The following is a 15,543-nucleotide window of genomic DNA, read 5'->3' as shown; positions in this document are numbered from 1 at the left end:
GTCATATGAAACCACACTTGAATTTGTGTAATGGAATTACATGTGGTGTATCCTATTTGCAGTCTGGAGATGCAGAGTCTTCCATCAGTGGCTGTATGGAGTGGATTTCTGTACAGCCATCCAGGGTTGCTGTCTGTACACACATAAGATCCTGTTAGGAATTTCAAAGCAGCCTTGCTTGAATGGTTTTACAAACCCCTGCTTAATCTGACCTATTAGATACAGACAAGCAGTGTGCACCTAGGACAAGCAACTGCAGTGAGTGTCATTGCTTTCAAGTATGTGATGTGGAAATACATTCAGAAAGTGCAGTTCCACTGCACTTTATAGTAAATATGCCAGTAGGTAAGGTGGATGTACCCAATCCAGGTAATTTTCACGATTTACCTCATAAATCTTTTCCTCCTTGTTTTGTGCAAGGTTCCCTAATTGGAGGCAGCTGTATAATTTAGTGCTGTTTTGGTCAAGGCAACCAAGTGGATTAGAGTAAATGACATGCTTCCGTTTTTTTCTTTTTGGGCACAAGACATGGTTACTGGACTGTTATTAAATTCAGTTTTTGTTAGAGCTCATCCCCACACACCCCCGCAAAAAAACTCAAAAGGCAGTTAAAATTAATCCTCACGCTAGCAAAAATTTCATACTAATCTGATGTGTATGTTTTCTTCAGAGGCTGGCTGTAGGAGTTCTGGCAGAAAATGGTTTGACGCTGGAAGAATGGCTGCCTTCAGCATGGATTACAGATACTGTTCCTCGGCGGTGCCCATTTGTGCCACAGATGGGGGATGAGGTATTGTAGTTAGTTTTCCCTATGTGTCCTTGCTTCTTTTGGCTTGTTTTTGCCTTTTTTATTTTAATCTGTGCATTTTTTCCCCAGAGACTTACAATCAAAATATTTCGGATTTTCTTAAAAACATTCTTTGATCTAGCTAAAATTTGCTTTCACTTCCTTGTATTTAGAAAATATTCTGCACAGTGTTGCTTTGACGTCTAAAAAAAAATTATTATTATTATTATTCCTTGCTGTTGCAGTAGTGTGCCTTCTTGTATGGTATTCAGTGTGTTAATTTCCTTATGACACCTGTAGACAAGCTGTATGAGGTGCTTTATGTCATGAAAATATTCCTTAATTGTAGAGCATTTGGTATGCTGAAGAACAGGTAAGAAATCAAATATGAAATTAAGCCTGGAAAGCATACTTCAGTTTGGGACTTGAAGTAAAAACCAGGAATTAAGCCTCTGGGGGAAGGTTGTGGGTTTTTTTGTTTGGTGTGATTGTTTTGAGTGGACAATGTAATTTTTTTTAAAAAATCATTTATTCAGAAGGAAAACTCTGATATTGTCCTTCTCACTTGTGTTCCTGATATCAGAAAACTTCTGCTAGTCTCTTAGAACAGAAAACCACAAGAAAAATTTTATTTATATGTATTTTATACCAACCAGACTGTAAACACTCTGTAAACATGACCCGATGTCTGAAAATACAGTAGCAAAAGGACACCCACCAGTTTCTACTTTGGAATACGTAGCAAGTGAACATTACAGTGAATTGTACAAATAAGTAGTATTGGATAAAATGCAGTCTTGAAAGCCAGAGTCTATGCATGTTTAAAACCCCCTCAGGTTAAAATAAGAGGAAATAGCTGGCTTATGCTGTAACGGGCAGTGTGTTGTCTCCTTGGGGAGCAGCATGTTTTCTGAGTTGCTAAACAGAGTTGTTGTATAGATCAGACCTACAGAATGCTGTTGGAGAAATACTTGAAACGGTGGCAAAGTTGATTAACTTTGTTCCCAAGCTAAAGCTTTTTGTGGGCACCACTTTAGAAACTGAATCAAAAGCAGAGGTTGCATGTGCAAGCAGTTTTGTTTTTACTGGATCACTTCACAGATCCAGTTCACAGCACAACTGTGCAAAAATTACATTGACAAAGCTAGTGAGGGACGGAAGGAGCATTTGAAGTTGAGAGATGCAACAAGAGAAAATGCTTATGGATTTATACCCTCCAGTAAGCATGTTTTGGAAACTCTGCTGTTCAAAGATCAAATCCAAATAAATATATTTGGTGCCTGATACCATCTGGATACAGTGAAGCAGGCAAGGGTTTATCAGTACCATACTGCTCAGGAGACTTTAATATCGTATTGGTTTAGTAAGATAAACTGTTGTGTTTGATTTGGCACCTGCTGAATAGCATGTACAGTGTGTACTAGGAATATCTAAGTGGGGTACATCCTTTTGCTGAAAATGCTTTATATGGGAGAACAGGAAGTTTCCTGTCCTGTGCCTAGAAAGGAGGAGTAATTGCACCAATAGAGAGTACGTTTGTCATCTAGCTGCTCTGTCTGAAATTCCATCTCTGATACTTGCCTTCCCAGATTTACTTAATATGTGAAAAGAAATTATTAATCTAGAAAGTTACTTTTGAGATTCACAGAAATAAAGGGTTGGTTTAATTAGAAAAATGTTGTGAGAAGAGATATTGTGTGGCCTTCCAACATTTTGCTGGATAGTAGGTATGTTTTATAAGATTTGGGAGGAGAGATATTTCAAATTTGTTCTCAAGCTGTACAAAAAAGTAAGAAAAAACAGTAGTGCTATATTTAGTTACACTTAGTGCATAAGAATAGCACGTGCCACCACATTTCCCTTTCTGAATAGTGCTGTTTACAGATCTCTGCCATGTGTCTTGAGGAACAGTGGAAATACACCAGAGAGATGGGGCTGCAACTTCCCTGTCTGAATATCCAAATACAAGGCGTGTTTGTTGGAGTGTTCTGCCATTAACACAGATAAAGAACAGTTTTGTCTGTGTCCTACAACAAACATGAAGAAGCAGGAATTAATCAAGAATAAAAAGAATAGTTCCTGGTAAAAGACATGAATTTTTTTTCTTCACAGAAATCTTCCAAATTTGTTCTTCTGACAGAAGATGCAATGCTTAGAGCCATTTGCAAAATACAGAATATTTCACTTCTGTAAAGAGTAGGTTGAATTTATGTAGTGGTTTCACAGAAACACTAAGTGTAGCAGAGATTGTTTGTAGCCTGTGCACTTTTTTGTTTTGATTCACTGGAAGGTATGGGAAACAATCATCACAATGTTGAGAGTGTAATGTAAAGTGGCCTTATTTCAGATTTGTCTCAGTAGCCTCTTCCTTTTCCTGACAGATAGATTCTGACAATGCCTAAGAGATTCTCACTGCTTTCATGCCTTTTGTAGCTGTTATGTGTTTTGTCCCTATGAGGACATTGTGTATATTGAATACTCTAAAACCAGATTTAAAAAAAAAGTGATGCTGAGTCCTTCTCCATTTAAAAGAGTTAAAAATTTCCATGTGACACTAAGAGTTCAGTACCTGTTAATGTAGAAAGTTGGCAGACACTTCTTTACAATGTTTTAAACAAGAGTTTTGGAAAGCAGATAGAAATACAAATATTAGCGTGTTTATTTGTATATTTTAAAACTTAGGGGGATTTCTGCTCTGCTTTTTTTTTTTGTTGCATTGGACCTTTACATTAAAGCTATCTTTCCCTCATGCTGTTAGATGGAAATCCCATGTTGGGACACTTACAGAGGATCTTTTGTTTGGCATGCATCGTACCAAGAATACAGCCATTTATCAGATTTTGTTCTAGCTAGTTTGTGGAACCTCTGTTTTGCTTTTCAAATACATTCCTTGAATACATGTTTATGGGTTTCAGCTTACTACCTCATTACAGTGATGGCTTATAATAAAAGTGTTCATCCATGTGGTATCTTATACAACAAGATCAAAGTAGAACTGTTAGACTCTGGATGTCTGACCATGGAAATTTATACTGGAAGGATTAAAAAAAATTAATAAGCACTGGAAATGTCTTTTTTAGTTTGTTCATGCCTTTGTTAAGCTATTTTTTCAGTTACATGGAAGCAAACACCAAAATCTTACCAGAACAATAACAGACTTTTCCTTCTAGAATATATTCTTGTTCAAAAAAGATAAGATAGATAGTGAATTTAGTGATGCTTGATTGTTAACTTAGGGCTGTCCTGCAGTGATGATTAACCAGGTGGATTAGTGGAATTCTTGTTGCTGTCACTGAGTTGCTCTGTGGTACAATGATACATGGATGGTTTTGTACTGATTTTGTTTTGGTCTCACATGTAATTTTAGGGTATTTTGTTCATACAGAAAATAGTGTTCTAAGTATTTCCTGCTTTTTTCTATAAATGTTTCTGTAATAGCTTTTAAAATTTTCCTCCACTTAATTTTTTAAGAACCCACAACTTTTGCAGGAAAACAGACTGAAAAGTTGATGAAAGAGAGAGTACACACGCTGTATGGCAGTGACTTGTTAGCATTTCAGCTCCTCAGAGTCTTTGTTGGATAACTGTCACACTTCACTTTTAGGTCTACTATTTCCGACAAGGTCATGAAGCATACGTTGTAATGGCCAAGAAGAACAAAGTATATAATATTAATCCCAAGAAACAACCATGGCATAAAATGGAATTGCGGGTATGACTTCTTTTTCTTTTTTGTTTATATCTTAATATTAAAAAAAAAAAATAGAAACTAACTGGAAGTAACTCCTTGATAGAAAAAAATTTAGTGCTCCTAATATTGTAAAGTAAGAGGAAAAATTTAACTTAATAGTCAAATGAAACCAGACCTTCAACTGTGCTACTTTTTGTATCTGCTCAAGCAGATGAGATGGTTATACTTCACAGCAAATTTTTCAAACATATTGCATTGTGAAATAATAGCTTGTTGTGGAAGACTAAATTTCAGATTCTTGATTTTGATGTGATCTGGCAGAAATATAGTATATTCAATATACCCATATTTTCATGTTTCAGAAAGCTATTTCAGTTAACTTCAGTGGTGGTACATTTTGTTTATTCTAGGAGCAAGAGCTGATGAAAATAGTTGGGATTAAGTATGAAGTGGGATTGCCTACTCTCTGCTGTCTTAAACTAGCTTTTCTTGACCCTGATACGGGTAAACTGACTGGAGGAGCCTTCACCATGAAGTAAGGAAAGCAGTATTGTATGCATATTGGGAGTTTTCTTGGAGGGGGATGGCCAGGGGGGTGTTGAGGTTGAAAGTTAAATGATGACAGTAATATTGACCTTGTGCTTTTCAAGTGTTGGATTCGAAGTGTTAATTTTTTTATGTAAGTGCCTTACTGTATGCTTTTTCTGTTTTATCACTTAATAGTTATGTGTTCTGTTGTAATTAGGTACCATGATATGCCAGATGTCATAGATTTCCTAGTTTTGAGGCAACAATTCGATGATGCGAAGCATAGGCGATGGAATATAGGTGAGTTGTGGGAGAGTTGCGTGCTGTGGTTTTGTTTGCTTGTTTTTCTAAGTTTCTACCTATTTTCATGATAACTTTCTTAAAAGTAGGTTATAGTAAATAAATCCTAATACTGTGCTGAAATCAGACACTAAGATATGCCCATACTTAGCTGGGGAATTCTACTTTGTCCTTGATCAAAGTGTCAGCAAGCAAGCAAAATAGTGAAGGTGATCTCTAAAAGAAACTGCAAAGAAAAAGTCAGTTGTATATTTGCAGAGCGAATAGTTAGGGATAGGTTTGAGGAATATGGTGTTTATTGCTAGCTGATAACTTCTTGTAGCCTATATATTGTGTGTATCTTTTTTTTTTTTAATCGAAGGCCCTCCTACAACTGCATTGCTACTAGGATTATTTTTTTTTCAATTTCTGAAATATCTGCTGAAAATATGGAAATAATTTTTAAAAAATTGGAAATTGATTTCTAGATTGTACAAAGAGTGCTCTTTCCATCTCCTTACACTTTTTGAATTCTGTTCTAAACCCTGTGGTTTAGCTGCGTTGAAGTGTATATAGTTATAATTCACTGCTAAGTGATGAGGGAATGACTTGGATTCTTTTTACTTTGCCTGTGCTCAGTTATTTTGGAGTACTGGATACTGGAAGAATGCCCGTGACTGTTAGGTCCTCCAGTCAGATCAATTTCCTAGTCATCTTTTCCATATGATGACAAATATCACCTTTCAGCAATGGAATAAATTAATCTTCTGTCCTATGATATCCTTAGGTTGTGTGCCTTAGCAGTAGATGTATAAATTACATGATGGCATAGGAGTAAGTTCCACATCATCTCATACTTCACACTATGTTGTCTGAAAAGACAGTTCATCTTCAGTTCTATTGGGAATTTGGTAAAGACCTAGGCTTCTGATCCACTAAGAAATGTAAACCTGGATTTCTTCTTCAAAGATCATTTCAGTTTAAAGATCTCTTAAGTGACAAGGTTGATCAAGATCTACTCGTATGTCACTAAGCTTTGCTCTTTCTTCATGGTTATGGATCTGTTGTCTTGTCCTCCTCTGCTATGCCATGTTTTTGCACAAAATCGCAGCAGCACCAGAATGATTGCCATAATTTGTTTGTAAATAGCCTAGCCAGGCTTCCTGGGCTGGCAACTGTATTTCAAGAAATTTGCAGTCTGGAATAAATTGAAGCTACACAGAAAGTATTGGAAGTACCAGGACCTTTTATCAAGCTTCCAATGCAAATAATGTGAATTTTTGTTGTTGTTTGGGTTTTGTTTGTTTTAGGGAAGAATATTTTCTTATCTATTACATTTTTAATATTAAATTTATATTAATGTATGAATCCTTTTAGAGGGAACAAACATAAGTTTGAGAAATTACAGGTTCTTATTTGTATTCCGATTCTATTTATTGCATATCTTTATCTTACTAAACTTACTAAACTTCAAGTTTAATATTTGGGCTAAAAGCTATTCCAGTAGTATTCCTGCAACTTCAGCTGTATGTCTTAGACAGGTGTGCATACCTGTCTCTTACATCGCAACCACTGTAAATTCAACATACATTTTATGTTATCTTCAAGTGTGCTTTACGTGGGGATACTCAGTTCTGGAAAATTGCGCTAGAGCCACCTTCTTGTAAGAGATTTTGGACTGCTCTCTGCATAGATGAGGTAGCACAGAGGACGTGGGGAAAGTAGTGATTCAGGCGATGGTTCTTTCAATCATGTTCTTTCCTGCTTTAGCATTCTGTCTGTAGGAATGCTGTGACCCTTGAGAACTTAGAAGCAGCTGCCACTATATGCCCCTTCAAGTGGCTTTGTTCTGCTTAACATTCAACTCAGTGAAGTCACTCACAGTTGTACCTACGCACGTTTCTTTGTAAAACTGATCACTAGGGAAGGCCAGATTGGAAGACTGTAAATTTATAGCTCTTCAGAAAATAATTTATTCTTTTAAAATAAAGCATCAGCCCTTATTTACATTTTTGATCTTGCATTTCAGATATTTCTGGTTTACTTGGTCCTATTCAGCACAATTAGGACTATTAACAGAAGCTTTGTAATTGTCCTGGAATTACTTGTGATCCATTAAATTTAAAGTATAAAAAAAATGCAGTAAAGAAAGCAGACCATTTTTGAGAATATATTTACTTCCTGTTAGTTCAGACAACTTCAGCAAGCATTTGGGCAGAGGTTGGATGTGTTGAAATGGAACAAATACTACAGCAGTTGAGAGTGTATATCCTATGAGCATAAAAATGTGTTGTTCTTGGAATCTCAGACTTAAATTACATTTGTTCTTGTATTGAGCTGAATACTACACTAAAAATTGTTTCTAAATTTTGTGGCATGTGTTGTAGAAAATGTTAGCATTTATGATGTTGTGTAATACATGCATTCTCATGTGTAATTTTTTTAAATAATGCTTCTGACCTTTTTTCTCAGCTGCGTGAATGCTTTGTGGTAGTGAAGCAATTGCAAGTCACAGTAAATGACTTTGCTAACCTTTTGAGCAAGCTTTAATAAATTTTATTCTATTATCAGTCAGATTGCCTGCATAGTAAAGGGAATGAACCTCTTGAATTACATTTGCATTGCTGAAAAAGCCCTTCAGAAACTAAGGAGGATGAGCTCAGCAGCTTGTAAAATATTCCCCATATAGAAGTGTCATAGTGCTCAGTTATCTTAGGGTAGCAGGTAATATTTAATGCAAGTAGATTTGAATCTTAAAGGAGTCTTAAAGCATTGAAATGTCTTACCTTTTATATGAAATTAAGAAATAAATTCATAGGTAAAGAATGTATAGGTAGATTTGTAAATAGGTATTTTTCTAAAATGCCACATTAACTTTCATTTTGGTTAAAAAACAATCTTCAGAAAGAATTTAGTAGTTTTGTTTGGGTTTTTTTTAACTGAGCATTGACTCATGCTTGCCTGCTAAGGCTGTAAATGTCCCAAAGGATTTCTGTATTCAAGATCAAGCCAGATATATCTAAAACCTGCTTTTCTTGGGAGGGTAACATGCCTTATATTAATGAAATTATTTTGTGTTCTTACCTAGGTGATCGTTTCAGGTCAGTGATAGACGATGCTTGGTGGTTTGGAACAATTGAAAGCCAGGAACCTCTTCAGCCTGATTATCCTGATAGCTTATTCCAGTGCTACAATGTCTGGTTAGCAAATTTATCTTCAATCTTTTTTATGTTAATTAGTTATTTCATTTGAAGTACTGACTGAGAAACTTGCTTTCATTAAATTCAGTCATGCATTTCTCTGTACCACTTTACTATAATAGTCTGGGGTATATAAATTTAAGTTATGTTACAAACATTAAATAATTACATTGTTGAAGCAATATTAGTAGATAATTCAAGTGTGGTTATTTTTAAGCTGGGACAATGGTGATACTGAGAAGATGAGCCCTTGGGACATGGAGCTGATACCAAGTAATGGTATGTTATCTTAATAATAGAATTTGCTTTACAAGTGTATTTTAAGAAGAAAAAAAATGTTATATGGTTTTACATAAACAATCCTATTTTTTTGGGGTGATGGGAGGAAGGCCCACAAACCAGTTGCATTTAAAGAGTATCTTTAAATCAATTACTAAACTAAAAGTGAATCAAGATAAAAGAACTGTGAAAAAACCAGCCATGCTAGATAAACTGAGTGATGTTGAAAATAGACAAATACAAAAATTACTATAGATAATGTACAGTTAAATTTAACTCTTTGTACAGTTAGGAAGGATTGAAGATAAACCCATGCCCTAGATCAGCTTGAGGAAACTGGCTGCTCTAAGATATGTCAGCATTCCTGCAGACATTCAGTGCATTGCAGTTGCAACCTGTGCCTATGAGAGAGTTTGGTACAGAGTAGGATTTTTCTCCCCCTCTGGACCAGCACATGTAGCAGATACACATGCTGCAGAGTGGACAGCATAGCATGGCCACTGTTCACATGTTCACAGACAAGAATGTAGTATTTCTTCTTACATAGGTTTTTGGTTTGTTGGTTGGGTTTTTTTAAGACTTCATAGAACTCTGGTTAAAGCAAAGTAGAATCAGCATTTTCATTTGTGTTTTCCATGAAACATTTGATAATGTTGTCTCTCAAAAATAACGATAAATAATTCTTAATTATTTTAAGTTGTAAATGTGCTCATTTCAACTTTTCATTTTGGTTCAATCCTTCTTTTAATGGGTACCTCCTTGTCATAAGTAAAATACAGGTGTTAGACTGGTAACATAACTAAAATAATTAAAATAGAAGGCCCTGTTTACTTTTTAGTAGAGGCCAATTCCTGTTGTCTTAAGAAAGGAGAAACCATTTTCAGACAAAGGATAGGTACTGCTTAAGATAACTAAATCTGAACCTGATTTTTTCACTATATTCACAAATATCAATATTTGTTACACCTTCTTAAAACTTGTTAAGAGGACCGCTTAACATCATACCTTGAAAATCTGCTGTTACATTATAAATTGTCAATATTGGTAGGTCCTCAAGGGTGCTAAGGTGAGAACGCTATTCCTTTGTACACTCAGGAACTCTGGTTTTAGCATTTGAACTCAGAACTGTGACATTGTAGAACTACTACCTGGGGAATGTTTAGCAGAAATGTCAAAGTTATCTTAAACTCCCTCTGGAAATCATCTGCCATTCCTTACCAAAACAAGTTATTACCAAGAATGTTGGGTTTTAAACAAAAAATAACTCCAAAACCAAAACACAAGTTTTAACTGGGATAAATTAGTGTCTTAATTGGTTCTAAAATAAATTTTACAATTAGCTATTTGTAAGAGGATAAATCTTTCTCCAGGGAGGACTACTGCACCAAACTGCATTGTAAGGATTTAAATGTAACACAGAATAATAAACAGAAAGGATACTGGATACATCCAAAATGTCTTTGAGCAATCAAGAACTATGCATTTGTAAAAATGATTTCATGGTATTTTTGATTTACAGGTATATGCGTTACACAAGATGCAAACATTTATGCTTTATTTAATTTTCATATTACATTCCAGCTGTATTTCCAGAAGAACTGGGAACTAGTGTTCCTTTAACTGACGATGAACGTAGAACACTGCTCTACAAACCTTTGGATGGAGAGTGGGGCTCCAGGACCCGAGATGAGGAGTGTGACAGAATTATTGCAGGGATAAATCAACTAATGACTCTAGGTAAATTCTGAATAATATGGGAAATGTTTTTGGTTTATGTTTTTCAGACAGTGATCATATGCACTTCTGAAATTACCAAAGTAATTGTGATAAAACACACCTTTAACCTCTTGATTAACTAGAACAAAACTTTCTCATTGAACATTTTAAAAGTTTTTATATAGTGAGTACTTATGAAACCTAAATTTTTTCCTGTTTCCCAAGGTAACTGTTGCTTTTTTGTAGATAATTTGACATATGCTAGGGGTTTTACATGTTAAAAGAAAGTACTTGATTTTTAACTTTTAGCTACCAGATTCTCATGTTCGGGGTTAAAATTAAAACCTTTATGATTAAGAGAATATTAACTACATTACAGACAGATGGGGGGGAAGAAAAAAGTCATAGATTTAATTAGATAATGAATACCTATGTGTGGATTTTCCCTGTATTAGTCTTTTCTAATTCCTGATTTCTTCTCCATTTTTCCTTAATTATACATAATGCTTAGGAAAAAGTAATTGATTACCTTAGGAAAGCTACTTGCTATTTGGTTGTTGAGCAATTACTCTTTACATAGCTTCTGAAAAAGTAATTGTTAAAAATGTTTAACACATCACTGCAAAATTTACCTGATCAAAGATGGATGTCTGGATGGGGATCCATCAGCAAATACAGGCTGAATTAGAAGTCTTCTGTATGTCTTTATGGGGATCAAAAGGTGTTAAATCAGCAGTCTTAGGCTTTGGGCTAACAGTGGTCATGCATTAAATATAAAAGTTGTCACAGACACTTTGTTTAACTGATTTTTGAAGCACTTAATACAAAGTAAGACATGCTTCAAAAAAGCCACAAAACTTAACTCTTGAAATAATTCTGATTACCTGTATATCCCATATGGTTTCTTTGATGACATACTGCATAAGAAACCTCCCTTTGCTTCCTAAACAAAGGAATTACCTGTACAGTGTAGTAAAACAAATTAGAGATTTATGTTTTAAAAAAACTGTGAGGAAATTAAATTTGAGCTGTTTTTGCTGCGCCATCTAAGAGTAATGCTTTACAAGGTTGCATTATGTTGTACGACAGACTGCTTAGTTTGGGATTTAGCTATAGCACGTGTGGTGGTGCATATTGGTACAAAGTAGCAGTTGCTAGAACATTCAAAAGAATAAGTAAACAGCTTTTAGAAGAAGAGCAGTCTTTTTTTAGCAACAGCATATTATCTGTTTTTTAAAGACTTTTAAGAATTTAAAAGGTAGGTTCATTGTTTTGTATTGCAGTATTTTTCCTTGAGATATAAGATGTTAGAATGATTTGTCTAAGCCCTCATGATGCTTGGAAGCAGAGGAGGGAAATGGCAACATTGTTTCGGTGCACAGACTTAAATTGCACAGTAGTCCTCTAGCACTATATGGGATTGGTTTTGGAAGGCTTCTTTGCTTTTTGGTAGGGACAGGAGAGAGTGTTTCTGTTTTACTTTGAGCGTGGATTTTACCCACATCTTACAGAGGCTGAAATAGCACTGTAACTTTTATGGCAGGAATTTAATGGATTGCTTTGTTTGAAGATGTGAGAGTGGCAATACAAAACGAAATGAAACAAGCCTGTGCTGTAAATAATGATACTGAATTACATGCCTTCATCTGTATATAATTTTTATACTTTTCAAATGTGTATATTATATGTGCACTTGCTGTGCCTCTGGGGAGTGTGGTGCTTCATGCATAACAGAATGGGTACCCAGTCACTGCAGCAATGGTATGTACAGCACACACCTCAGCAAGCATTCTAAATAGAATATCAGAAATAGTTTGGAATATCTAGAGTAGTAACTGTTATTTTTGGGAAACTGCTGTGCATTTCAAACATGAAGAAATAGCGTATATTGCAGGGGGGTGAATCTTGAAACTGCTGTGGGACTTTGTGGTATATAACACTGGGGGTTTTGTGGTTTGTTTGGTTTTTTTTTCATCTAGATATTGCTTCTGCGTTTGTGGCACCTGTGGATCTTCAAGCTTACCCAATGTATTGCACTGTTGTGGCATATCCCACAGACCTCAGTACCATTAAGCAAAGACTGGAAAGCAGATTTTACAGGTTAGACCCAAGTCTCGGTTCTACTGTGATCTACCAGCAGCTGTAGTTTTGGTAGCTCTTTGTCTTGTCATACCAAACTAGAAGGTGGGCGCACATGTGCGCTTTTACTTTCTTCTGTCTTCTACCCTTGATCTAGGTTTCCATTTTCTAAAACTCTAATAAGGATTGAACATCTCCAAAATTTATTTTAGACCTATATGGCATTCAAATTCCTGATTATGCAAATGACCTGTTCCATGTGAGATTCAAATTGCAGGGTTAGTAAAAGGACTTTAGACCAAAGCATTAAGTTTCCACTTCATAATTTTTTTTAAAGTACTTTTAAAATAATTTTAATATGAGAAACCTTAAAAATACCTCAAGTGGTTTTTTGTCCTGATGTGCTTTAAAAAATATTCTTGCATTATCGCTTAACCAGCTACACAGAATGTGACGACTTAAATTATTTGTGTTGAAGTTCTGAGTTGCTGTACAGCAATAAAAAGAAGTTTATATGTTTTGATACCATTTTAATGTTTTCCTAAACTGCGATTGCAATTGCTGTGGGTTTTATCCTTTTCTTCTTTTTTTTTTTTTCCATATCTATGTTGAATTATAGTTCTTTAAATTACTTCTGTTTCCTTGAGTTCTTGTTCTATTTCTTGTTTAAAAATCAGTGTTGCTTTAGTTTCTTTTGAATAAATATGGATAGCATTTTGTTTTGGGCCAAATTTCAAAGTTCATTTTTAGTGCTTTATACATGCTAAATGAAGATTGAATTCTAAACTGAATTTGCTTTTTCATTTTCAAAAAAGGATCCCTGGTTTTTATCATTGTATTGCAATATTGAACTTATATTGTTCCGTGTTTATTGTGTGGTATGAGATAATCCAGCTTTCTCTTCTCTAATGTATTGCTTTGCTGTCAGATGGAGAGAACTTTTTGCTGGATTGTTTCTCTTGTCAAAAGAGTAAGCAGTTATTTTTGGTAATCAACACACCTTCAATAAATTGGGGGTTTTTTTAGTTTGTAATATTGCCCAGGCCTAGTTAGGTAATAAGCAACCACCCTGTGTTGTGCTTTTCAGTGAATTATTATTTTTTTTAATAACATTTTGTGGATTGTTCTGATCACTTGATTTTTGGTAGCTTTTCATGAGGCGTCCCTTAAACCTGTAAGTTTTATGCTGTCAGAGTATTTACTATCTTATTATTTTGTCTTTTTTAGATTTTGATCTATTTTTTCAGTTATTTTGTTTTATGCATCATTATTTATAATGTGGCTATTCTATAATTAGGTTATTAAATCAGGGGAAATCTGATAGTTGTCTATCTGTCACAAAAAGGTATATTCTAAAACACTTTTATTACTATTTTGTTAATCCTTAACTGAGTTCAAAGGTGATACAGGATGGGTTATGTATATCATAAAGGAATAATAAAAGCTGAAGTGTCATAACTGAGTTTTCCTGAGGGGTGTCAGCTGTATGTTCTTGAAGCCATTGTATAGATTACCACAGAATATAACATGAGAACAGGAAGCCAGAGGAAGATGCCTTCTGCTGGTCACTCAGGGCGGCGTATCTGATGTGCACGTTTTCTGATGTGAGGGAAAACAAGAGTAAATGAGAAGGAGGATGTAACTTTTTCCCCCCCCCGTTCATATACATTGCTAGAAATTGTCTTTCTTTCTCCTTTTCTGACAACCGTTTCTACACAGGCGCCTTTCTTCGTTAATGTGGGAAGTCCGGTACATCGAACACAATACTCGCACATTTAATGAACCTGGAAGTCCTATTGTCAAATCTGCCAAATTTGTCACAGATCTTCTGCTGCATTTCATAAAGTGAGTTGCTTAGTAGGTCTGTTGTTATTCCTATCTCTTACCAAGGTACGAGCCTTTTTAGATCTGAATTTTAAATTAAGATAGTTCTTCACTTTAAATAAGCCTGTTGTCTGCTGTTGGGGCAGAAAAGAATAAACCTTATGTTGACAAAGATTTCATAAATTTGTAAAACAAGTTCTGTAATACATTGAGTGGCATAGATTGGCATGGCATTTTATTTTGAGATACTTTCTCCTAAATCATAAAAATGGGTCTGAGTATCTTCATGGAGTTACAGATATATTCATTGGTAAGTTAGGAGTTCTAATTTTGAGTTTGAATACTGGCTGGGTTAACATAATTGGGAGAATTTAATTCTAAAATCTAGATTACAATTTATAATAGGTTTGAAAATGGTGTTTTATATGTATGCAAAGTAAAAATTAGAGGCTTTGTAGTTGACAGAAGTTGTAGCTATCTTTCAAATGTTCTATTATTATCTATAGACAAAGTCAATGAGAAATAGTTAAGATTTTTCAGTCAGTTGACACATCTACAGACCTGAAGTTTGTAAGAGCTTACTGTGTCCACTGCCTTGGTTTGCTTATACACAATGAGCGCTGCTATTTCCACCTTGTAGGCACAGCAAGATACTTCGTTAGTTTAACAAAAATTGTGACATTTTTAGTGATTTTGTTTGTCAGTGTTAAATTAAATCTAGTTCTTTTCTATTTTGTGTGTTCTTAAAATACATTAGACCTTTGACTAGGACTTTGACTCCATAAATAAATGCTCAATTTCTTCAGTGCCTGTGATGTCTAATACTGGCTGGAGAATGTAAAACACTTAACTGCTTTAGATGTTAAAAGTTTTAGTGAAATATACACCATTAGGAACAGATATGTATCTAAAGGGCTTTTCTGTTACTAATTTTGTTCTTTAACATCTTTGTCCTACATGTTTTTTTTTCTGATTAATTAAGCAGCTCAGGGTTTTTCAACGTGTATGTGGCTCAGAGTTTTTCAAAGTGTGTGTTTTTAATTGGCTTAGCTAAATTAGTGGATATTCTTGGATATTCTTATTTAATAATGGCCTATAGCTTGAGTCTATTAATATACTAATTTAAATGAACTAGCAATTCATGTAAAGCCCAGACTTTA

General features: G+C 34.9%; 1 protein-coding gene across 2 annotated transcripts in view; it reads left to right on the top strand.

The window, feature by feature from the left end:
* Positions 1–15,543, top strand: part of PHIP (pleckstrin homology domain interacting protein) — a 96,578-nt gene that overhangs the window by 66,215 nt on the left and 14,820 nt on the right. For both annotated transcript variants that reach the window (XM_017742814.1, XM_017742813.1), the window contains exons 20-28: positions 671–790; positions 4,392–4,499; positions 4,889–5,013; positions 5,224–5,306; positions 8,374–8,485; positions 8,703–8,764; positions 10,346–10,501; positions 12,460–12,580; positions 14,279–14,404. In XM_017742814.1, the coding sequence (XP_017598303.1) occupies positions 671–790; positions 4,392–4,499; positions 4,889–5,013; positions 5,224–5,306; positions 8,374–8,485; positions 8,703–8,764; positions 10,346–10,501; positions 12,460–12,580; positions 14,279–14,404 (1,013 nt within the window). The remainder of the gene's footprint in view (positions 1–670; positions 791–4,391; positions 4,500–4,888; positions 5,014–5,223; positions 5,307–8,373; positions 8,486–8,702; positions 8,765–10,345; positions 10,502–12,459; positions 12,581–14,278; positions 14,405–15,543) is intronic.

The sequence above is a fragment of the Corvus brachyrhynchos genome, unplaced genomic scaffold (genome assembly GCF_000691975.1).
Source record: "Corvus brachyrhynchos isolate BGI_N302 unplaced genomic scaffold, ASM69197v1 scaffold87, whole genome shotgun sequence".
Lineage (NCBI taxonomy): Eukaryota > Metazoa > Chordata > Aves > Passeriformes > Corvidae > Corvus > Corvus brachyrhynchos.
The sequence above is the reverse complement of the archived record's forward strand: the minus strand, read 5'-3'. Positions and strand labels throughout refer to the sequence as shown.